The sequence below is a fragment of the Tubulanus polymorphus genome, chromosome 7 (assembly GCF_964204645.1).
Source record: "Tubulanus polymorphus chromosome 7, tnTubPoly1.2, whole genome shotgun sequence".
NCBI classification, from domain to species: domain Eukaryota; kingdom Metazoa; phylum Nemertea; class Palaeonemertea; order Tubulaniformes; family Tubulanidae; genus Tubulanus; species Tubulanus polymorphus.
The window spans coordinates 15,232,215-15,257,247 of NC_134031.1; the positions used below are offsets into that span (position 1 = coordinate 15,232,215).

The window sequence follows — 25,033 nt, forward strand, 5'->3', positions numbered from 1 at the left end:
ATTCATAAAACACATCGATCAGTTACAGCTCTACAGAATATAAAGCATCCAACCTCAACAAACTCTAATAAACGTGGAAAATAAATCAATAAAAAACAGCAAATAAAAAGCCTCTGATATTTATAAATACGACTAGAAGCAATTCAACTGACTAGTGCACAATGACCAATATACAATGACTAGATTTATTTCATAAATAATGACTAGTTTTTAAATGATAAGTTGAAATAGTAATTGACGAAAAAACACAATACTGTTAGTTTACTGTGAACCCCAATAATCATTAACTAAAAATGATAAACTTAAAAAAAGCAAAGGTAAATTGTTTATTGTTTCATGTTTCATGTGCGTGCTGATGTGGGAAATAATGCATTGTAAATTGAATACAATGTGAAACAGATATTCGTTACATTGTAAAACATCACTTATAACACTTACGCACATAGATAGTCACAATGTAGAGATTTATATACAATCTATTACAATAATCAATAATCAATAATCAATAATCGCTGCGTGAAAAATTACATCAAAACAAACACTGCAAAAACCATACACTACACTTTTACTGTACATGATTCACTGAAATATGTAAAATATTGATTAGGAAGTTTCTATTTAATCAATGAGTTTTAGTGTAATCGATATATAAAATCATTTGCAATTTTTGAAAATTTACTCAGGTTTTGAACTACGGTAGAATCTCACCGAGATAGAGAGTGAGATTGGCAGAGAGTGAGTATTGTCCGATCAAAGACTGAGATTCCTCTTCAAACAAACATGACAACCGCAACTCTTCCTTCGAATATAAATGACTATAGGTGGCGATCCAACTCCTTCAAACAAATGTTCCGGCGACTCCTTCGTTAAAATTTGTCTGAAACAGAAAGCACGCGCATCGCTGAAATAACTGACTGATTTTCAGCGGATTATGTTCAGATTTTCTATCGAATAATTTCGCCACCGATGAAATTAAAACAGTCATAAACATAGATTTTAGAATCATGCGAATTATAGTTTTAAGCACGAGAATAGATGAATAGATAATGTGATTTATAGTCAGAAATAACAGGGAGGTGAGAGCCTTACCTCCCTGAAAATAACAGGGAGCAAGAGAGTAACCTCCCTGGAAATAACAGGGAGGCGAGAGAATAACCTCTCTGGAGATAACAGGGTGGTGAGAGAGTAACCTCCCTGGAAATAACATGGAGCAAGAGAGTACCCTCTCTGGAAATAACTGGGAGGTGAGAGTAACCTCCCTGGAAATAACAGGGAGGTGAGAGAGTAACCTCCCTGGAAATAACAGGGAGGTGAGAGAGTAACCTCCCTGGAAATAACAGGGAGGTGACTCGAGAGTTACCTCCTTGGAGTAGAAATATAACAAACATAGCTTAAAATGAATCAACACTGGCAGCTGCAGCAGCCACCGCCGCAGCACATCCTGGGCAGGGATTCGAACCTGATGGCTGCATCGCTACACTCAGCCAACCCCTGCCACACTAGACCGGGTGCGCAGGTACATGCGCAGCTTTACCGCACGAAAACTTGCAATCAGATTGCTCGTTGTATAATCCCTGAGATAAATTTCACGGAAGAACTATAAATGGGAAAACACGGGCTAAAATAAAACGGGATATCTGATTGGCTGATAATGACATCATCTAAGCTGCGCATGTATCTGCGCACTCGGTCTAGTGTGGCAGGGTTTCGTACCGTGGCGAGTCTCGATGCCATCAGGTTCGAATCCCTGCCGGGGGAGGATGCGCAGCAGGGTGCAGATCAAGGGGGATGAGACTTGTACAAAATTTTTGAGGGCCCTTTTTTATTTTGTCATGGTGCATTTCAGTGCGAGAGTACACCTAGTATTGCATTTTTGGATGTGCGCCGTTTGGGATGTGACGAGTTACAAATGATTAAGTTGTCACTTGTAACTGGAACTTGTCACATCCAAAAACAGCCCGAGGTTGACAGTTATATCAGCCCCTCAGCGTAAAAATGACCTAATATCGCCATTTTGGACATCGGATTGCCCTTATGAGATGTGAAAAAGTCTTCAAAATTAACCCCTGGATCCGCTTCCGAGCTGCTTCCACGGGGTCCAGTTTCATGCAGATAAACGAAACCGTCCCCGACTGTGGTTAGTAGTTTAAAACCCTCCTTTGCCAGAGGCGACTACTTCGATATTACATTTGAAATATCTCGGTGTTAGTATTTGTTATAATTATTGTATAGCAGGCAAGTTACTCTAAACCAGGGATTTCCCCCCCCCCCCCCCCCCCGGGTGCAGGGGAAACCTCCCTGTTCTATCTGATGAATACAAATCTGAATCGAATTTTTCCGGAATTGTTCACATATGGGAAGGGTCTGAGTAACGAGCCCTGACCTCTAGAGGAGATTTAAATAACTACTAAATAATAGAATCGAGTTGAGGTGTTTGTTTGTGCTTACACAGTTTTATTTAGATTCCACAGATAGTAAAGGTACTTCAGCTGTATCCTGTAGGAAACAACGCAAAAAAAAAAATCAACAAATAAGTGTAATTTCAAATAAAACCGATTCAAATACAACAAAAAAATTCATGATCAGTTCAATTGAGAGCAGAAATTTGATGATCGCGAGGGTTCTTATTGGTCAGGACCTCTCGGCCTGAAAATTACAGAACCTCACATTCTCACTGCCTCATATCAGGTTCAACGATATCAAATTTCTTCTCGCGTGAATCACAAATTTTCGAGAGGATAAAATCGAAGATATGATTGAAAACGTTTCATGCAAGAAGAGTACTATAACGATCAACATCGTCATCATCGTTATTCCAGAAATAAATAACAAACATCCCCTAATGTCTATCTCAACTTGACTTGCGAGCACATCGGTAGGCCTAGCTCGGTCAGTTTTGATGGTACGTACCCGGATAAATTATTAATCTTATTAGGACCAGAAAGCACTGGCAGTTCACCTAAAACTTTGATTTTTAATCCATTTGAAAATGTATTGAAGGATATCCAAAGTCTTCATTGAAAGGGGTTAAAAAGAGAAAAGTGACTCCAATATGTTTCCATACCTATGTATTAAACTTCAGTTGTTACCGGTAGGCATGGAAACATATGGGATCATTCATTTATTACGTATGCATTAGGGGAGGGGGACAGTGCAATTGCGTACTGTAATGCTTAATGTATATGATGAAATGACCAATTTTGCGTGCAGAGGGGGAGGGGGGTTGGAAAAGTCAAATTTTATGCATACGTAATAAATGCAATGATCCCTATTGTTGAACTTTCAAATCATGGATCACATTTCTCTCATAAACCCTTCTTTCAATGAAGACTTTTTAGATATCCTTCAATACAATTTAAAATGGATTAAAAATCTATGTTCTAGGTCAACTGCCAGTGCTTTCTGGTCCTAATAAGACTTCTATCAGGTAAGTACCATCATAACTGACCGAGCTAGGCCACCCGGTGTGCTCTCAAGTCAAGTTGAAATAGACATTAATAGATAATCATCAACATCCATTAGGAACAGAGTATAGAGAGACTAAAATCAAAGACGGATTTGATTTTAGCGTAAACAAAAATTTGACACGACGTTTTTTTGATTTGCTCGTTACCTGCTGATTGAAACTGATAAACTGCAGCTAAAAATCAGTACAACATTCATTCACTATCGTCATAAGTTATTCATACAATTTCTACATATTCAGAGTACAACATTATTAAAACGTTTGTTGTAATATTACCGGTAAGTTTCATTCGTATTGAATTCAGGGATTCGGCGAAGATTTTACGTAAATAAAGATCGCGATGTTTCATTACCCGGATGAAAACAACAGATGCAAAGGTTTTTAAAGCCGACAAGAGAATCGTGCATTCATTATCAAATACATTAAAAGATAGAGACAGAGAGAGAGGGGGGAGAGATTGTGTTTTCAAAAATGAAATACATGCAGTTGAAAATTTAACATTCGCGTCGCTTAACATGAGGATAAGGGTTCCTCTTAGAATACGGATTACGAGGGTCCCTCTCGGATTGCGGATATAGAGAACAACCCGATTAAGGCAACCTTTCTAACGCAGATGAGAAACAAAGACCACAGCAAATTTTATTTGTTAAAGAAATTGTTATCAAATGATAATGCAGATGAGGTGACAGTAAAACACCACGGTAAATTTTGTTTCGTGAAAGAAATTATCGCATGAGCAAAAGCCAAAATAAAATAGAGCAATGAATAATGATTTTGGGATAAAGATGAATATAGAATCACTACACAGGACAGAACCAAAAGAGACTTCGCTTCAGCAACTGGACACAGACAGTAACTAATACACTGGTACTATAGATACAGTAACTATAGAGACAGTAACAATAGACGGATGGATTATATCTGTAACAGGGGATTAAACTCAAAACTCTCTAATCTAAGTTTTGGAAACTTTTGGTTCTGCGTTAAAGGTTATACTATAAAATGCGTGTGTCGTTTTGCACCCGTCCACCAGGGGGAGGAGGGTCTATCGAGACTGGGGGTACAAAACTCATATAGTATACGCTATGTACGATATTAACCTGGGGGTCTTGAATGTGTTCGCGAGGTATTTTGAGAATTATTCCCTGCAAAAATGAAAATTATCGCTAAAATCAATGTTTACTTTTTCTCAAAAAAAAAAAAAAAAAAAATCTACCGAGAAAATAAGAGGATTTCGTCGTAAGGCTAAACAAAACTGAAACCTTAGTTTCTCCGCAGCGGCCAGGTCATTTTGGGGTCATTCATTTATTACGTACGCATTAGGGGGGGGGAGGGGTCAGTGCAATTGCGTACTGTAATGCTTAACGTATATGAAAGAATGGCCGATTTTGCGTACAGAGGGGGAGGGGGGCTTGAAAAATTCAAATTCCCGATCCCTCTTGTAAAATGTGATAAAATTCGTGATCAGTTCATTTCTATACCTGCCAGGTCTGTTATTGTAAAATCAATTACGATTCTAAAAAAAAGTTATGTACAGGGTGGATAGGTGGCAAGTTTTAAGCACAGCAGAGCGGAGAAACAAGGTATCTATATTTTTTTTAGCTTAACTATTCAAATTTCAAAAATGAAAATTATTTATAAATCTTGGATGGAAAACTGAAAAAAGGTCGACGCTCTGTATGATTATTGTCGTTATGACGATACCTTATCGATGCTATCACAGTCGTGTTCGGGTGACGAATGAATCTGAGCGGCCGGCGACGAATCCTTATCGGCCCCGGTCGGCTCCTCTCTGCGTCGTCGCGGGATACGCCGTCTCTGCAATCGGCGTTCGTCGATCAGAGGCGACGCTTGCGGCGACAGCGAACTCGGCTGAATTAGATATCTACGAAATAAACGAAACGCCGATGAACGGGAGACTATTTCTCTGATTCAACTCAGCATATCGTTCAAATCTGTACAGGACTGCAATGGCGGATTCAGGATAGCTCGCATGCCTCGTGTGAGGCACTCAAAATATCCGAAATGCCCTATACTTCTTGGAAAGACAGAAAAATTCGAAAAGAATTTGAAAACTTTTCTAATGTCCTATCAGGCAAAATTTCCTGAGGATGTGCCTCACAATTGTTTCCTTGGGATTGTGGATGCTGTTTCGGATATTCAATTGTACGCATTGAGTATTTTCTGGAAATTTTTTTTTTCGAAAAAATTGCCCTTTTTGATTCGGTGAGGCAGTAAAAATTGGACCCTGGATCCGCCCCTGCACTGGTATTAAAACTCGATGGTTTAACCAGGGCCAAATTCGGTCATCGTATCTAATCGACTAGTGGTCGGAACTAATAAGCGGATGCGCATAATTTCCAAACTATTTCCGGAAATTAGTTCCGACTAAATGACATTCGGTTTCACGTAGTTCAACTACAGTCGATTAACTCAGATAACCGAAGTTGGCCCTGGATTTCAGATGTCATGTTACGATCTAAATGAGGCGCGTATTCCCCGAACTAAAGCAAAATATCCCGGAACAGGCGCGGATCAAGGGCAATTCAATGACTACAGCACAGTGAAAAAAGGGCACTAACTTTGAAACGGGCCAGTATTAATGTCCAGCGAGCGAGTTTGATTTTGAGTGCCATTTATTTGTATCATGCCACTAAATTTTGTCTTCACATTCAATTTGCTTGTGCCTTTTTTAGATTTATGCCAAATTTGCCGTTTTTCGATTAAACTTATGGAGCAACAATAATATATTTTAGAATAGTGCCCTTTTGAGCAAACGAGAGTGCCTTAGATTGGCTTATTTGATTTTGGGGAATTTATTTTCATTCATATTTTGCTTTAGGCCTAATACAGAAAGGTAATTATTTCTTATGGCTCACAAATTGTGTGCTCCTTTATTTACTTTTTTCCCAAAACAACTCAAAACTGCGACTACCACATGTGCTGCATGTGCGATAGTCTGGATCCGCGCTTGCGTTAAAACAAGTCTGGATCAATTTACAAATGGACTATAGATGAATACTTACATTGTATCATCAAGTTCTAGTTTTAAATCGTAACTAGGATTAATGATCACATACGAGATTGTATTCCTCTTATCACTGACATCCTCTACAATATACAACGATCATACAACGTTACTACTAACGCCCCCTTGTTATTAAACTCCCCCTGGTGGCGGATGACGACGTTACTAACCGTAATCTTCCTGAGGTAACCCTAAACTCTGCATTCTACAACGCACCATCTGACTGATCTCCTGTCGTTCCATATTCATGTTTATATTCTGTTGGTCTTCGTCGATCACGTTAACTGCCACCTAGTGAGCGAAACCGAAACTGATTACGTCGTAATATCGACGCTGAATTGATATGTGTTTGAATGTGAGACTGTGAGTGATAAGCCGATTTTATTTAAGCAACTCGATAAACTCGCGCCATCTTGAAACGCGAGTTGGGTACTCGAGTATGGCGAGTTGGGTACTCGAGTATGGTGAGTTGGGTAACAAGTATGGCGAGTTGGGACTCAAGTATGGTGAGTTGAGTATAACTTGAGTATGGCGAGTTGGGTATAACTCGAGTATGGCGAGTTGGGTACTCGAGTATGGCGAGATGAGTACTCGAGTATGGCGAGTTGGGTACTCGTGGTGAGTTGGGTAACGAGTATGGCGAGTAAGGTACTCGAGTATGGTGAGTTGAGTATAACTTGAGTATGGCAAGTTGGGTATAACTCGAGTATAGTGAGTTGGTTAAATAAATGGAAATTGACGGCGACATACGAAGAGTTGCTTAAATAAAAACGTCTTTTGTAATATGAACCTCAGTGAGGTTCAGAAATAAATTAGTTGAATTTTGTGAAATCAACAGTGAATCGGTGCCAATTAGCAAACAATCAAATTAACCGTGACCCAATTAAATCACTGCATCCCGATTAATAGGGATTCGATTAGCCATGTTCTAATGCACCATAACCTAATTATCCGTAGCTTAATGATATGCTCTTATCCGGTGAGTTTAATGAAATATTAAATAGATCTGAAATCAGGAGAGGTTGTATTTTGGAGCTGAATATCGTCGGGATTCCTCGCGGCACAAAGCAGCAGAATGAGATATGAAATAAAATCCCGATTCACAACAAACATTAATAATGAATTCAAATTCGAAAGATGAAAGAGCGCTGGGGAAATCAGAGTAACTATGGTTACTAATGATTGAGAGAAAACGAGCGGATTGGCTATCAATGATTCAGAAAATCTCAAATTACCCTTCTTAGTAGAGGATCAATTGAGGATTGGCCGAGGATCGGGTGATGTAGAAATTCTGTTAACAATGCAAACAACAGATTAGAAAGATGATTTCTTTTTAGAAATTGCAACAGCAGCAGTGGCGGCACACATGTGGAACAGAGTATAAAATAGTAGAAACTGTGGGTGAATATTAGTGAAGCTTGAAGCGGTCAGCAGCAGCAGCAGCAGCAGCAGCAGCAGCAGCAGCAGCAGCAGCAGCAGCAGCAGCAGCTTGCTACTACCTGCAGCTGCAGCGAGAAGGAAGCTGAGGAGAGCTAGAGAGAGGAGAGGGGTGCAGCAATCTTACTCTCCACACATACTCCATCTATACTCATACAAATAAACTAAACCGCCAAAATCCTAGTATCATTTAAGAACCCGGTTCGAGTCAGCCTAGGCGAACTTCGGTTTTCGTAACTAGTCGACTAGTGATTGCTACTAATAAACCAAATGCGCTATAGTTTGGTGGCACAGTATTTCACAGTGTCAGCCATCTTGGATATGGGTCGGAACTACAGCGACCATTTCCGGACCATAGTTCCGACCAATTAACATTTGGTTTCATTTAGTTCGACTATAGTCGACTAACTCAGATAACCAAAGTTTGCCCTATATGATGGATGACTATGTATGCTGAGAGTAAGAACACCATCTATTGTTTAGAAATAGAGAAATGAGATTGAGAACTGATTTCTACCTGTTCATAATTCCTTCTAAATGAACGTCTAAAAGACTTGCGAAACATCTGTATAAAACACGGTAAAAGATTAGTAAAAGAGAGAGTGACCTGTGGCAGTGGAGGATGTACTGTACGGTGTGACACCTAGGGGGCGCTAGTGTGTATAACGGAAAGAGAGAGTTCATATTAGTAACGGCTGGTGATCAGATAAACAGCGAGAGAAAGATATCGTCTTATCTTTTCATTGATAAAATTACCATCGGTACCCGAGCTAAAACACAATTATCAACATCGAGACAAGAAAAACAAACATTTATTACATAAAACTTTGAATATTCAAGATTTATGAAAATAGGACACGATTTCTGATTTATCGAATTGATTGTTCGGGGGAGGGAGGGCATGCATGCTCCAATGAATGGAAATTTGTTCGGGGAAGGGGGGGCGATCATGCATCTACATGTGTGTAGTCTAGTAAGAAAGAGATTCATGAAAAAAGGGAAAATAGAAAAACATTTGAAACATTAGAAAAACAATTTACAAGAGATAAAAGAGATAAAAAAACATTCACATCATCAATAACAGCTGAAACAGAAAAATTTCGGTGCAGATTTAAAATTCATTTGTGCATTTTATTTTGAGAAAATTCGAGGAAATTAAAGATTTCCGTTTTCAGGAAAATATCTTTGCGAAACGTATAGAAATGAAGTAGAGAAACATGCACAGTAACGATAACGTATAATACTTACAGAAGACTGGCGTCGGAAACCTCCTTTTTTATCACAATTCTAAAAATAATACGGAATCGAAAAACAAACGGAGAAATAAAGCGCAGAACAACTACCAACAAAATTGAATTAAAAATCATCAAAACCAGTTTATACATAAAAACAAACGCTACGAAACTATGTGTGATGATTTAATGAACCCAGGTGATTCAGAGGCGGTGTAAATCCCAAGCAGTTTCATGTCCCTAGCTTTTTATCGGCTGGACTGTGTGTAAGCCTATAGCGAAGCGAACCGACAGTAAATGAGGATCAGAGCCACCTAGTGGAGGTTCTACGCACTACTTAATACGCACTAGCTCGGATTGTAGCTAATACATCAGAGCCTCCTAGTGGCAATTCTGAGCACTACAGCATTGCCCGCTTTAGACGAGTAGAATCCCAAGGGGTTCGGCACCCAGGGGCCCAGGGAGAGCAGGGCATCAGAGTAATACTCACTGTACTAGAGCAATCTTTCTCGTGTTGTATCGTTTTCCTATAAATACCGATAGGAACCTCACACGTGGTACTGCACAGTTTCTGATATAGTCGACCGTACGTACGAATCCATAAATCCTCTTTACTGATCTTCATCTGCAATATTTATACATATGTATATATATATCGAGTAATAACAACGATCTTTCAAAACTTTCGAAATCCCTTAAGAAAGTTTATATATAACCTTAACTTATGTAATCTACATATCATATGTTGGTTCTATGTTATATTGTTACCCGCCATTTGTGCTTGTATATCGATTTCCATGAAAAAAGTTTATAACTTTGGCAATAAAAACATACATACATATATATACGCGTTATCGTTTCCGTAATACACGTGCGAGGGAGCCACCGTACTACATATATACTTACACAAGATAGATGACCTGATCCGACTGCCTGATCGATTCCTAATAACAATCTCACAAACGTAATCAAATAATCTTTAACGAACGCCTGAAACAATTAATGAATCACACATCGTGATAAGACCTGTTATAACAAACGGGGAGTATGAGGGCTGAGATAAGGGGGAGAAAGGCGGGGGCTACACATACCTGATATAGTAACGTATCTAACATACTAGCACTGAAGACATTACCAGCAGCGAACGGCAGACGGAACATGTACGATATATGCGAACCTCTTTCCTTCTCTTTCTGCATGTTTATAAAACGCTACAATTAGAACGGTTTTATCACAATACAACACTTTTACACAGTGTGACACAAACACACGCGCACGCACGCAGATCTGTGCAGGGGGAACCGAATGTGTCGGTCTGTGACTGCTGTGTCCAGGATAGAAAGCTGTGTGGGCAGTTAATGGGTCCATTAGGGATGAGAATGAATAAAGTGTAATTAGGCTGCGTGAAGTATGAAGGTAACAATTTCATGAATGTGAAATTTGCAAGTTTTAAATATAACAGAAAACAACCAGCGTAACAAGTAAAATGTATTAATACAAAATACAGGTGTGCTAATACGCAATACAGGTGTGTTAATACACAATACAGGTTTATTGGTGTATCGACACGCAATACACGTGTATAATATTGATACGCAATGCAGGTGTATAAAATTGATACACAATACAGGTGTATAAAATTGATACACAATACAGGTGTATAATATTGATACACAGTACAGGTGCATAAAATTGATACACAATACACGTGTATAGTATTGATACACAATACACATGTAAAGTATTGATACACAATACACCTGTATAGTATTGATACACAATACACGTGTATAGTATTGATACACAATACACGTGTATAGTATTGATACACAATACACGTGTATAGTATTGATACACAATACACGTGTATAGTATTGATACACAATACACGTGTATAGTATTGATAAACAATGCAAGCGTATTGATTCACAATGCAAATCAAATGCATTAATCAAAACAGGTTATGATTAATAGGGTTATATCTAATACATGTAGAAAGCTTCTTCTTAATAATAAACAGCAAAGCATAGAATGATATATTTATAGTAACATTTTGTGCTAAATTTATCAATAAAAACAAGCAATAAAATCAATATAATGTATTGATTGATTGTGCGTACCCTACGTCGTGTTTTATGTCTCCGAGCCTAAATTATAATCAATAAACAAATAAACAGAAACATGACTACGAAATCAGAGTGTGTGTGCGCGAGGGTGCAAGAATAAATATAATCTACAAATATCACAATATAAAACACTAATAAAATCTATCAAATCAAAACACTTCAATTTCAAATTGAATTTTTTATAGTAGGAATGTAGTAAATGTAGTGAAAATGTAGTAAGAATGTAGTGGAAATGTAGTAGGATATAGAAGGAATGTAGAAGAATGTTGTAGGAATGTAGTGGAAATGCAGTAGGAATGTAGGAGTGTAAAAGAATGTAGTAGCAATGTAGTAGGAATATAGTAGGAATGTAGAAGAATGTAGTAGGAATGTAAGAATGTAGTAGGAATGTAAAAGAATGTAGTAGAACGTAGTGGAAATGTAGTAGAAATGTAGAATGAGGAGGGAACTAACCTTTTCGACTTTAGACAGATTTAATGCGTATAAATCTTTAGCCCTGAACTGCATGAATCTCATGTTCGAAGATTGTGATAATTCCGTTATTATATTCGCGCTCGGGAACAACCTACAAAAAATCAATACGTGTACATGTCTGCACATGCGCCTGTAACATATGCCGGTATACGCGTAACACGCATACAGGTCGACGCACCTGAATATAGTTTGTACAGCTACGATCGTATTACAATCAGCTAAATAATCCTCTTCGGCTGAATTAGAACTCTCTTTATTGACTATGACGACGTTGTCTGCGAGATTGATACCAGCTCGTAACAAATCATCCAAACTAGAAAAATATACAAAATATACAACTCGTATGTTCTCCCTACTCTCACTGTATTCAATGATTGATAGATTGATACGGGGTATGCTAGATAGTCCCATGTCTCATTGGTCCCACAATTTATTCCATGTCTCATTGGTCTCATATCTCATAAGTCCCATATCTCATTGGTCCCACATCCACAAGGGTACTGGACCCAGTCCAGGCGCCGTACTACTAGTAACATAACCCCACCGAAGCCTTTCTGAAATGGGCCTATTAATTTTCACACCTTTTTATGTGGGCTAGGTTGATTGTGGGATCAGTGAGATGCAGGACTAATGACGCGTGGGACCAATGACACGTGAAATAAATTGTGGGACTGATGATACGTGGGATTAATGAGACTTGGGACCAACGACATTCTTCTGATTGATACCAGTTCGTAACAAATCATCCGAACTAGAAATTATATACAAAATATACAACTCGTATATTCTCCCTACTCTCGCTGTATTCGATGATTGCTAAATCGCATCGACCAATCAGACATTCATTTCCTGTTACCCTTTTCCCCGTCCCCGTACTGATATAACCCCCTCCCCCTCGCAGCTCCCCGGTGGGAGATAGTACAGCTTACCAATCAATAGACCCAATCATCCAATAAACCATCGGAAAATAGGAAATAGTCTCTAGAAACGTCGGGTCGGGTCTGAAAAAAAAAACAATATAGAACGCGGAATAAAAACGATACGTGTATCGCAGATAAACCGGGTAGTAATGAATAATTGAATATAAACCGAGATTACCTGCGTTCTAGTAGTAAAACTATCGGATTAAGGGACACTTTCGATCGGCAATGAGACCGCAACGGAACAATGAAATTATACAACCCGTTGCTGGCATAGTCGGCGGCGACGATTATCGCGCGATTCGGCCAGTTATACTCTTTGGCGTGTTTACAGTTCGTGTGTTCGCACGTCTGTAAAACAATATAAATCACGACGACCATTACGGTTATAGTCCAAATATGCCCCCACAGGGGGCGTTAGTTACTCGTACACAACTACTAGCATGACAAACTAGAGATCATCGTCAGGTGTGGGATCGAAACGTCATGTACAGTCAACTCCCGATATACCGCCCTCCCATTTACCACCCACCGCCAGGTAAATGTACATCTCTATACAAATACATAGTAAAACACCCCGGATATACCGCCATATCCTCTATACCACCAAAATCGTTCTGCACCGATGTGGGCGACATATCGGGGGCTGACTGTATTTTACACTTTAGAAAGAAATTCTCGATTTTGAAATTCTTTTAATTGTACATAGTGGGTTTTTTTTATCTTATTACTAGAAAATTTAGTTTTGTTTCATGCATCTAAAATAATGGGAATTGTTCAAATAGTTGAAATACTTCTAACGTGACTAATTTCTAAATATCTAACAACAGCCTCCCCTCCGCACTTACAAACAATTATACTACAAAATGTTGCAAATAAAAATTGGGAGAGAAATGAAAAAATAAACTGAACTGATATTTACTACAGACATACACAGATACATACAGATTGATGTGGAGCATCAGTGATAGAGGGAGCAGCAAGAACGTACTGGATGCTGGATATACTACTGCATGTACCCGGGAGGCTGAGGGATGCTAATGAACCCAGGAGGCAGGAGGAATACTGATGAACCCTGGGGCCGGTTGCTCAAAAGATGGTTAAAGAAAACCGGCGGATAAATACCATAGTAACAATGCAATTTCAATTATCACTATGTCAACTATCCACTGGTTAACTCTAACCAACTTTTGAGCAACCGGCCCCAGGAGGTTGATGAAGGGATGCTGGATGAACCCAGGAGGCTGAGGGATGTTACTGCATCAGCCTAGATAGCTGAAGGATACTTTATCAACCCGAGAGGCTGAGGGATACTCGAAAATCCCGGAAGGCTGGGGATGTTATGTCACTGTATCTACCCAAGAGGCTGGGGATGTTACTGTATCAGCCCGAGATGCAGAGGGATGCTGATGAACACGGGATGCTGGGGATGTTACTGTATCAGCCCGAGATGCTGAGGGATGCTGATGAACCTGGGATGCTGGGGATGTTACTGTATCAGCCCGAGATGCCGAGGGATTTTGATGAACCCGGGATGCTGGGGATGTTACTGTATCAGCCCGAGATGCTGAGGGATTCTGATGAACCCGGGATGCTGGGGATGTTACTGTATCAGCCCGAGATGCTGATGAACCCGGGATGCTGGGGATGTTACTGTATCAGCCCGAGATGCTGATGGATGCTGAATACAAGCATGCTAAGATATAGTAAAACTGAAATGTACCTGTGATAGTTGTAAACAACACAATGGTCTCTTCAGACGAGAGACATGACATAAAGAGGCACCGGTCCCAATATACGGTTTACACGGTGGAAAACCTTTTATAACACTGCAGTGTAGAAAATAATAAAATAGGCTATAGTCATTAAATTGTGTCATAACCACGGCTGATCGTGACTGAGGGGGTCCGGTCTGAGGGGGACCGAGGGGGGTCTGAGGGGGTAATGAAAAATAGTGCCCTGACATCGCAACAAGAGTGCGTCTCACCCGTTCACCCCCGCGGTTAATAACAATATTCTAAAAATCATCCGGAATTTTAGCAAAATCGTGTAAAAAGCAACATGCGAAAAATAAAACACAACAAAAATTTCATCGATTACAGCCTTAAAATTAAGAGAAAATGTCTCGGCAAAAATGACATTCTAGCAGAAGTTACATTCCGGCGGAAATAACATTTCAGCAAAAATATCATTCTGGCAGAATATTCCATCGAAAATTCATTCCAGCAGAAATAACATTACAGTAGACAAAAAACTGATTATAAACATATTTGATGATTTGGAAATAATACAAAGCCTAAAATAGCATAAAAATAATGCAACAAAAATCTGATAAATTTTGAGACTGTAATTATTGGGGAGTTTGGGGGGTGTAGGGATGGTGGTTTGTAGGGGGTTGATTTACACTCTTGTTGCCCTGACAGTTTTACACTTAAACACAATATATACAGCCCTTACATGTTCATAAATCATTTTCAAAATACTGTTTTTCCGTAAAGACTAGGAGTAAAAAGGCATAAAGGATGTAAGGGGTATAAGGGGGCATATGGGGTTTAAGAGGCATAAGGGGTTTAAGGGGCATATGGGGTTTAAGAGGCATACGAGATTTATGGGGCATTATTGGCTAAAGGGTATAAGGGGTTAATGAGGCATAAAGGAGGTTCAAGGGGCATAAGGGATTAAGGGGTTAAAATGGCATATGGGGTTTAAGAGTCAAAGGGGAAAATGGGCATAAGGGGTTTAAGGGGTATAAGGGGCACCTGGTTAGTTTACAGGCATGTATTATAAACATGTATGGTTCGTATATAGATAAAAAGCTGTATATAATTGATACCTTCGCTAGTTGTAGACAGCATAAAGGTCGTTTAGTTTTAACAAGGTGACATAGATGTGTACTCTGTCCGATATATGGTATTGTTGGTGGGAAGCCTTTTATATAACTAATTATAATGATAATAACAATAGAACATTATGATGTTACAAGGGCATGTAACCAATAGAAACCATTTATATTATCATGACGTAACCAGTATAGGAGCTGAAAATGAATACGCAAATTTAAAAACAGTAATCTGTAAATAGTGGATTCAATCAAGAAACTAGTGAACTTCTGAAAACTCTTAACACCCGCTGCCTTCGGTGAGTTCAATACCTGCCGAGCAGTCAGTGAATTCTAAACTCTCTTAACACCTGCTGAGCAGTAGGTGAGTTCTAAACTCTCTCAAAACTTGCTGCTCTCAGTGAGTTCAACACCTACCGAGCAGTCAGTGAATTCTAAACTCTCTTAACACCTGCTGAGCAGTGAGTTCTAAACTCTCTCAAAACCTGCTGCTCTCAGTGAGTTCAACACCTACCGAGCAGTCAGTGAGTTCTAAACTCTTGTAACACCTGAACTTCTAAAAACTCTTAACACCCGCTGCCCTCGGTGAGTTCAATACCTATCGAGCACTAAGTGAGTTCTAAACTCTTGTAACACCTGCCGAGCAGTCAGTGAGTTGTAAACTCTCTCAACACCTGTGGCACCACACTCAGTGAGTTCTAAACACCTGTTGCAAACTCAGTGAGTTCTGAACACCTGTTGCAAACTCAGTGAGTTCTAAACACCTGTTGCAAAATCAGTGAGTTCTAAACACCTGTTGCAAACTCAGTGAGTTCTTAACACCTGTTGCAAACTCAGTGAGATCTAAACTCACTCGATACCTGCCGCACACTGTCTGGGGTTCTAAACTCTCCTCAAATATCGTGCTTACAAGTTGAAATATATCTCAGTAAACCATGCAGCAGCAGCAGCAGCAGCAGCGGTAATACATACAAATCTCATGCATGATTGAAACTCAAACAATTGAATACTTACTCAAGAGGAGGGCTACAAATATACATCACCGAACAATCAGTGAGATTCACAATGAATAATGAAGCTAATTTCAAGTTCTAAACTGAAGTTTCATAGAAAATACTTCAAAGTCTTCCGTCAACGTTTTCGGCTGCGATTCTTAGAAAAACGCGTTTCTAAGCTACGATCAATTAGTCGAGACTATAATTCATATCTAGGAATAACGAGTGAGTAAACGAGTGAGTAAATACTTACTCTTCGGGCGGCGACATCCATACGTCGTCGTCGTCGTCCGATTTTTCCGGTTCGGACTCGGATTCGGTTTCGACGTTGATTTCGATTCCGTTCGATTCGATCACCGCGGGAACCGGCGCGATGCTCGGTCGTTTGTTTAAACTCTGGATGCTCAGACCTTTCGGCAGTTCTAGTTTGTTACTCGAGCAACGATTAGGCGCTAGATTAGCTAATCCCGTTTCGCTGCTCGAACGCGTGTGCTGTAACTCTAAAGCTACCGTCCCTGAAAAAAAAGAAGAACAATATTAATATATTTCAGAACTCGCCAAAATCTAAAACCTTGCAGTTTTGTTTCTTAATTTTGATGTTGATTTCTTTTTTTGTGGAGATTTTTACAAACTTCTAGTCGAAAATGAATGCATTAAAAAAACCACCATGCACCAGATCTTATTGCAAGAACATTGAAAATGGCTGCCAGGCAGCCAGCAGGCAGGCTGAATGAAGCCAGGCAGGCTGAGTGAAGCCAGTCAGCCAGTGTAGGCTGAGTGAAGACAGTTGCGCAGGCCGAGTGAAGCCAATCAGTGATATCACATAGACTAATAGCAACAAGCCTTAATATTCATTAAACAAAAAAACAAATTAATCATTTACAACTAATTGATTATTTCAGATTAATTTGAATAGCTTATAAATCTATAAATAAACAGATATTTCCCTGAACCTACAGTTGAAACATGCGTCTGGTTACATTCATTCATTTAGTGTCTGTTAGTGATTTTACTGTGTCGTGTTCTGTGTCGAGTACGTATGTCAATAATCAGTGCAGTGTTTCTGTTTTCAGTAGTTTCAAAACTTCCTTCCAGAAAAATGGCTCCCCCTATGACATCATCGCATTGAACCCAATACCGATAATTGATTTCTTCGAGTTTATAAAAAATTTGCCGATGATGTCATTGGGGGTATTCACGAGGGCGGCTGTGATTCTCTTGTTGTCGTGTTCGAACACATAAATTGAGACAAGTAAAAAGTGAAGAGGTACAAAGAGAGAAGAGAAGAGAGAGAGAGTTTGAGGGTGAGAAGACATCAATGTTTTTGTTTGACCTGTTGCTGAGAGATCGGGGCGTTTTAAGAAATCGTCATCGTGTTTGATAGCAACGGCGAGAGCTCCGTGTTTCCCTGCAATAATATACCAACTCTTAATGCTGTAATCATTCTAATAACCAGTTGGAATTGGTTTAATGAGTCTGGATTAGTTTAAATGCTGTAATCATTCTAATAACTGGTCGGAATTAGTTAAAATGCTGTTATCATTCTAATAATGAGTCTGAATTAGTTAAAATGCTGTAATCATTCTATAAATAAGTCTCAACTAGCTTAAAAGCTGTAATCATTCTAATTTGTCAGCCTGAGTTCCAGTGAACTAATGATGGCTGAAACCACATCAATGTGATTATTGATTAGTCTACTGTAACCCCGCCCCTCCCTTACCCCCACACTCCCCCTAACCCCCCTCTGAGATTAACAGCAGGAAATAAGAATGCTTTTGGTGATAGATGAGCGTGTTTTGTTTGACTTCCTTTCCCTATCACGGAGCCGCGCTCTTTTACCACAATAGAGCTCAGCTCCAAACCGGAGGTGTGTCCTCAGAAACGGATCGCGCTTTTAGCTAGCCGTGGAGTAGATACCAGAGAGTGGAGCTGCGTGCTCTGAACCGGACAAACCGCCTCTCAAGAACGGGAGCTCCGGTGTGCGGAGTAGAAAACTCTATTAATGAATAATCAGAGTCAATACGAGACTAATCAATCAGCTAATTGGGTGCTGACTGATAGCGGGGGTCATCTCAACAACAACGACACCGATAGGGGGGTCGCCTCGGCGTGTACCTATCACCTCACATCGACTATACCGAATTCATCCTCCACATCGTTCAAAATCCACCAGAATTAAATACAAGAGATAGACAATGATTAAATAATCGATAATCATGATCGCGATCATTCTCACCACCATCTTCCTTATCAGTATCATCATCATCATCGCCACCGTCGTCGTGGCGACGATTTCTAGGTAACATTGTTGGCGTCCACGGAGCTTGCGGATTCCAAAGCGGATCGCAATAACTCCAAACCGGATCAATGCCTGCAAATATTCAACCGTAACACGCTCTAAATACATCACGCGCGCGCGGGTAACTGTTTAGTAATTAATATAAAGATGCAGCGATCAGTAAGATGAGTGCGTTAACGAGTTGAGGAGCGGTGACAGTCGTCGTCGTCGTCGTCAGTACGTGTGTCAGGTCGTTAGTTACTCAATAATAAACAACCGCGTAACCATGGATACCTGAATTATCGCCACCAGTGTCGGCGCCGCTCGACCAAACTAACGATGAGAAATCTTCGATTCGAATCGCTTTAAACACAAAATAAACAACGTAATTTACGACTTTACCGGAACCACCCCCCCCCCTGCGTCGTTCCCTCCCAACTTCCCCGCCGGAGTAAACACGCACTTACCGACGCTGGCGATCATGCTGGCTACTTTCGAATAATTCCCGGTAGGATTAGATTTGATTCGGTCGAGATTGTTTTTATCTTTATCGGTGTTCGGATGGGCGAGGATGAACGCCGAATTCTCCTCCTTCGTGATACTCATATAGAAACATACGTCCGACGCTTTCATTATGTGCCGCGGTCCCGGATTCAACTGGATACTCGAATTAGGCAAATCCTGTTTGATGCCTACTAAACTTACTCCGTACCTGAAATAATAATCCGCGCGGCACGGTTTAAGCTATAACGGTATCTAGGACGATAAACCGGGTTTATATGAAATCGAGGTTCTTACTTTCTGTGAGCGTGAAATGACGCGAATGTAAAACTCTTTCCTTCGTATTCGCCGAAAAATTGAGAATCTCCGAGTCGAATGTGATAGATTTCATTACCAGAACATCTTCCATACAATCTCTGCCACTCCTCGGGCGATGACTGACCTTCCCTACAACACAAAATACAATATCTATATAACTTTTTATTGATTATTGGGTGCTTGATGAAAATTTTACTGACCCCTTGATGTATGACCCCTGGATGATTGAAGGAGTAATGTACTTAATGACCCCTGGATGAATGAAGGAGTAATGTACTTACTGACCCCTGGATGTATGAAGGAGTAATGTACTTAATGACCCCTGGATGGATGAAGGAGTAATGTACTTACTGACCCCTGGATGAATGAAGGAGTAATGTACTTATTGACCCCTGGATGTATGAAGGAGTAATGTACTTACTGACCCCTGGATGTATAAAGGAGTAATGTACTTACTGACCCCTGGATGTATGAAGGAGTAATGTACTTACTGACCCCTGGATGTATGAAGCAGTATGTGCTTAATGACCCCTGGATGTATGAAGGAGTAATGTACTTACTGACCCCTGGATGTATAATGGAGTAATGTACTTACTGACCCCTGGATGTATGAAGGAGTAATGTACTTACTGACCCCTGGATGTATAAAGGAGTAATGTACTTACTGGCCCCTGGATGTATGAAGGAGTAATGTTACTAGTGTTGATGCTGCTGGACACAAACAATTATTTGCTAACAAAGCATATTTCATCTCATCCTCACAGACGCAATGTTCTATAAATAGATATTAATGCAGCGTCCTATAAACAGATACGAACTCGGCGTTCTATAAATAGATTTTGCTTACCCGCAAATTTCACATGGAATTTATTTTCAGGTCTGAATATTTGAACGTATTGAGGACAGTGAGGGGCGAAATCTTTTACAGCCCATGATCTCAATATAGTATGCTGATCCTGTAATAGCAGAAGCAACGTATCAGAAATATACTCTCGAAACTGCTACTTTCTACTTTCAGCTAACGGAGGGGGCACTTACCGCCGCTGTACGATCTGCATAATTTCTTGCTGCCAAAATAAAACAAGCTTCCGCATCTTGCATCCTGCGCAAACAAATATAACCGATCACTAGGGGTTAGAGGTCGATGTGAAGGGAGTGGGGGGAGAGGCGGGGTACGTACCTGCACCGAGTGAGGTCCGAATCTTTTAAAGCCGATCCTTGAATATAAATCACACGTTGAGACCAAATGGGAACTTGTAAAATCATCTTCATCGTAGGATCCAATTCACACGGCGACAGTAATACAACAAAATAATCCTGAAATCAATCAATCAAACAATCAATGAATCAAACCGATTGATCAATCAAATCGATCGATCAATCAATCAATCGATAAATAAATAAATCAACATTACAAATAAATGAATGAATAAATAAATAAATCGATCAATCAAAATCAATCGATCAATCAATCTCAGACATATAACATGTGCATGTGATGTGTCTGTAACATGTACATGTGAATATTTACCTGTAATTTCGGATGAGCATAAAATTCATTAAGGAAGTCCATGATAGTATCAGCGTGAAGCGTAGTAGCACAGACTACGACATGTTTCTCTGTTTGTGCTCGATGACTGCTGTAGGTTCCACCTTGTTTCTGTCTCTCCATCCACGTGTAAGCTAACGCCTCTAACTATAAACGCAAACACGAAGAGGTAGCCCGGTATGTGGAGGAGGATCGAGGGGGCGGGGGATGAAACGAGACTCACCTGCGTAGGAAGAACGACTAACGCTGCACAGATCATTATAATCATAAACAAACGACTCGGCCAAATATCTGGATACATATCGCCGTAGCCCACCGTAGAGAACGTTACTATTACGAACCAGAAACTATCGAATAAACCCATGTGTTGATTTCCTCCTCTCTGTAAGTGCTGTATTCCGCATACACTAATACAAAAACAAAAATACACAAGTTACATTTATATCTACTATGATATCGCGAACACATTGCTACATGTTCACGTCACATGTATAACTACATGTTCATGTCACATGTATAACTACATGTTCATGTCACATGTATAATTACATGTTCATGTCACATGAATTACCACATGTTCATGTTACATGCATTGTTACATGTTCATGTCACATGTATAACGACATGTTCATGTCACATGTATTACTATATGTACATGTTACATGCACTGCTACATGTTCAAGTAACATGTAGTTAGTACATGTCTGTTAATACACTGTGTATTTACAGACAAAATACACACATTACATTCAACAATAATATCAAAAACACGTTGCTACATGTTCATGTCACATGTTCATGTCACATGTTATTAGTTACCTGGTAAAGACTATACATATTAATGTAGCCATTAAAAGGAGTATTTGTTGAGACAGAGCTGACTGAGATTTCTGCATCACTCGATGAAGATCATTCTGCAAACGATAAAACAACAATCGATTGTAAACAGCTGATAGACAGGCAGTTGCCGCGGAAACCAATTCCGCTACATTTAACATCTGCGTGAAAAATCTGGTTTGATAAAAGAAGCTGCCGCCGGGGGCAGAGAATAGAGACACTCATCATCCTTTATACAATCACGATAAAGGAAATGCTGTAGGGTAGAAGGAATACGAGGTCACGCGTGCTGTGGTAGGGGTAAGAGGAAACCGAGGTCACGTGTTCTGTGGTAGGGGTAAGAGGAAACCGAGGTCACGTGTTCTGTGGTAGGGGTAAGAGGAAGCCGAGGTCACGTGTTCTGTGGTAGGGGTAAGAGGAGACCGAGGTCACGCGTGCTGTGGTAGGGGTAAGAGGAAACCAAGTTCATGAATGCTGTGGTAGGAACCGAGGTCACCAGGCTGTGGTACTGAGGTAGGGGTAAGAGGAAACAGAGGTAACATGTTCTGTGGTAGGGGTAAGAGGAAACAGAGGTCACATGTTCTGTGGTAGGGGTAAGAGGAAACAGAGGTAACATGTTCTGTGGTAGGAGTAAGAGGAAACAGAGTCATGCGTGCTGTGGTAGGGGTAAGAGGAAACAGAGTCATGCGTGCTGTGGTAGGGGTAAGAGGAAACAGAGGTCACATGTTCTGTGGTAGGGGTAAGAGGAAACAGAGGTAACATGTTCTGTGGTAGGGGTAAGAGGAAACAGAGGTCACATATTCTGCGGTAGGAGTAAGAGGAAACAGAGTCATGCGTGCTGTGGTAGGGGTAAGAGGAAACAGAGTCATGCGTGCTGTGGTAGGGGAAAGAGGAAACAGAGGTCACATGTTCTGTGGTAGGGGTAAGAGGAAACAGAGGTCACATGTTCTGTGGTAGGGGTAAGAGGAAACAGAGGTCACATATTCTGCGGTAGGAGTAAGAGGAAACAGAGTCATGCGTGCTGTGGTAGGAGTAAGAGGAAACAGAGTCATGCCTGCTGTGGTAGGGGTAAGAAGAAACAGAGTCATGCGTGCTATGGTAGGAGTAAGAGGAAACAGAGTCACGCGTGCTGTGGTAGGGGTAAGAGGAAACAGAGTCACGCGTGCTGTGGTAGGAGTAAAAGGAAACAGAGTCACGCGTGGTGTGGTAGGGGAAAGAGGAAACAGAGGTCACATGTTCTGTGGTAGGAGTAAGAGGAAACAGAGGTAACATGTTCTGCGGTAGGGGTAAGAGGAAACCGAGGTCATTGCTTGCTGTGGTAGATGTAAGACAAAACCGAGGTCACACACCGCGGCAGTGATAAGTCAGCAGTAAGCTGATTACTGTGATAAACAGCTTATCACCGATACAACTGAGAACAAAGTTATTAATTTGCTCGCGTGACGAGACGTCGTATTAGATACTGTACTGGTTCCCGTTCGTCCCTCGGTGAATCAGTAAAAGTTGTCGCGTGACGCTCGCATTATTATCACCACGGTGACAGCAGTAACAATGTCATCAACTCTCTTGTTTAAAACTAATCATCGCATTATGAATTATGTCTATCGACTACAGCTGACGTTTCTCTAAATGACAGACGCAATAATAAACCGAGCATGCAGACACGAGGGGCGCGGGGAGGGGAGTGGGGGAGGGGAGCGAGGCGCACAGTATATCGGAGTGAAATGTAATATTGTTAAAGATGTTATTTCAAAGAAACAGTAGAAATATTGACCGAGCTTGTTTCTCTGTAACAGTGCGCAGCAGTAAGCTTTACGCCGTCAATGCAGTAGGAATAACTAGTGTGTGATATTAAAAACAAGTGAGGCATGAATATCGTGAAGTATCAGGTGAAATAATTGAGAGGAGGCAGGATGGAGGAGGGGGATGTCATCTGATGTTTCACTGATCTACACACTAACCCTGACACAAATATTCATACTTACCAACATATTTTCTAAGGCACTCTTAGCTAACCAGCAGTTGAGAAAAACAGGAATGAACAAACATCGTAATGGAAAATGGATTATCTAAAAATACAAATAATACAATGTGTAGAATGTACAAGTACTTACTGTAACTAATTGTGTACATATTGTAACTTTTTGTGCGAAAGAACTTACTATAACTAATTACGTTAAAGTACATACTGTAACTAATTACATACAAATATCTACTGTAAATAATTGTACACAAGTACTTGTAACTTTTTGAGCGAAAGTCCTTACTGTAACTAATTACGTTAAAGTACCTACTGTAACTAATTACAGACAAGTATCTACTGTAAACAATTGTACACAAGAACTTGTAACTTTTTGTGCAATAGCACTAACTGTAACTAATTATGTAAAAGTACTTACAGTTACTAAGAATGGCACAGTGTTGATTAATTCTAATATAAATCCAGGCATCAAAACTTGCTGAAGAATATTGCCCTAAAACATAAATAATCATATAAGCGCCACCTGCAGGATGAACCGGTAATTTATGATGGTTATGCGTTCATGAAGCCGTATTTGCTGGTGAAATTAGTGAATATTATAGTTAGTGTGTTCTGTAGATGTAGGGTCTCACTGCGCTTGTCGGGGTCCGGTGGGATTGAGTTTATTACTAGTAAATTAGAGTAATACGTGTTATCAGTCGACATACACAGGTAATGTAGGGTTATTTATGAGTGTAATTGGGTAATGTTAGTGTCTGTGAACAATGTCTCGAGGGGATCGGTGAAAGAGAGAGAGCGGGTACCACTCAGTCAATAACTGATGATTTATGTAAACACAACTCAATCAAACATTGACATTGTCACAGACACACAGATCATTCATACTGATTGATCCACTAGACGTACAAGTCGCCAGCGCTCGAATCTCGCAGCCGTTCAGGGACAGATCCAGGGGGTTCCGAGGGTTCTGGAATAACTTGTCTGTGCCCCTTGGAGATGCCCATAAATCCATGGATTTGACATATAAGCAAACTCGTTTTGTATGATTTGGC

At 40.2% G+C, this 25,033-nt stretch overlaps 1 protein-coding gene across 3 annotated transcripts in view; it reads right to left on the reverse strand.

Moving 5' to 3' along the window:
- Positions 1-589: 589 nt before the first annotated feature.
- Positions 590-25,033, reverse strand: part of LOC141908025 (potassium channel subfamily T member 2-like) — a 49,723-nt gene continuing 25,279 nt past the window's right edge. The window contains exons 6-36 of one of the 3 annotated variants that reach the window (XM_074797802.1): positions 24,400-24,474; positions 23,986-24,069; positions 21,983-22,077; positions 21,387-21,570; positions 21,146-21,310; positions 20,795-20,931; positions 20,653-20,716; positions 20,462-20,570; positions 20,280-20,388; positions 19,594-19,743; positions 19,263-19,507; positions 18,754-18,888; positions 16,771-17,032; positions 15,517-15,622; positions 12,862-13,034; positions 12,693-12,764; positions 11,942-12,076; positions 11,743-11,854; positions 11,284-11,310; positions 10,255-10,374; positions 10,070-10,153; positions 9,654-9,788; positions 9,180-9,218; positions 8,449-8,496; positions 6,665-6,785; positions 6,493-6,577; positions 5,171-5,351; positions 4,567-4,611; positions 3,614-3,640; positions 2,449-2,496; positions 590-877 (exon numbers count right to left, since the gene is read on the reverse strand). In XM_074797802.1, the coding sequence (XP_074653903.1) occupies positions 2,455-2,496; positions 3,614-3,640; positions 4,567-4,611; positions 5,171-5,351; positions 6,493-6,577; positions 6,665-6,785; positions 8,449-8,496; positions 9,180-9,218; positions 9,654-9,788; positions 10,070-10,153; positions 10,255-10,374; positions 11,284-11,310; positions 11,743-11,854; positions 11,942-12,076; positions 12,693-12,764; positions 12,862-13,034; positions 15,517-15,622; positions 16,771-17,032; positions 18,754-18,888; positions 19,263-19,507; positions 19,594-19,743; positions 20,280-20,388; positions 20,462-20,570; positions 20,653-20,716; positions 20,795-20,931; positions 21,146-21,310; positions 21,387-21,570; positions 21,983-22,077; positions 23,986-24,069; positions 24,400-24,474 (3,366 nt within the window). In that variant the 3' untranslated portion in view covers positions 590-877; positions 2,449-2,454. Of the gene's footprint in view, positions 878-2,448; positions 2,497-3,613; positions 3,641-4,566; positions 4,612-5,170; positions 5,352-6,492; positions 6,578-6,664; positions 6,786-8,448; positions 8,497-9,179; positions 9,219-9,653; positions 9,789-10,069; positions 10,154-10,254; positions 10,375-11,283; positions 11,311-11,742; positions 11,855-11,941; positions 12,077-12,692; positions 12,765-12,861; positions 13,035-14,406; positions 14,513-15,516; positions 15,623-16,770; positions 17,033-18,753; positions 18,889-19,262; positions 19,508-19,593; positions 19,744-20,279; positions 20,389-20,461; positions 20,571-20,652; positions 20,717-20,794; positions 20,932-21,145; positions 21,311-21,386; positions 21,571-21,982; positions 22,078-23,985; positions 24,070-24,399; positions 24,475-25,033 lie in introns of all 3 variants that reach the window. The other 2 variants (XM_074797804.1, XM_074797803.1) reach the window with 2 other exon arrangements.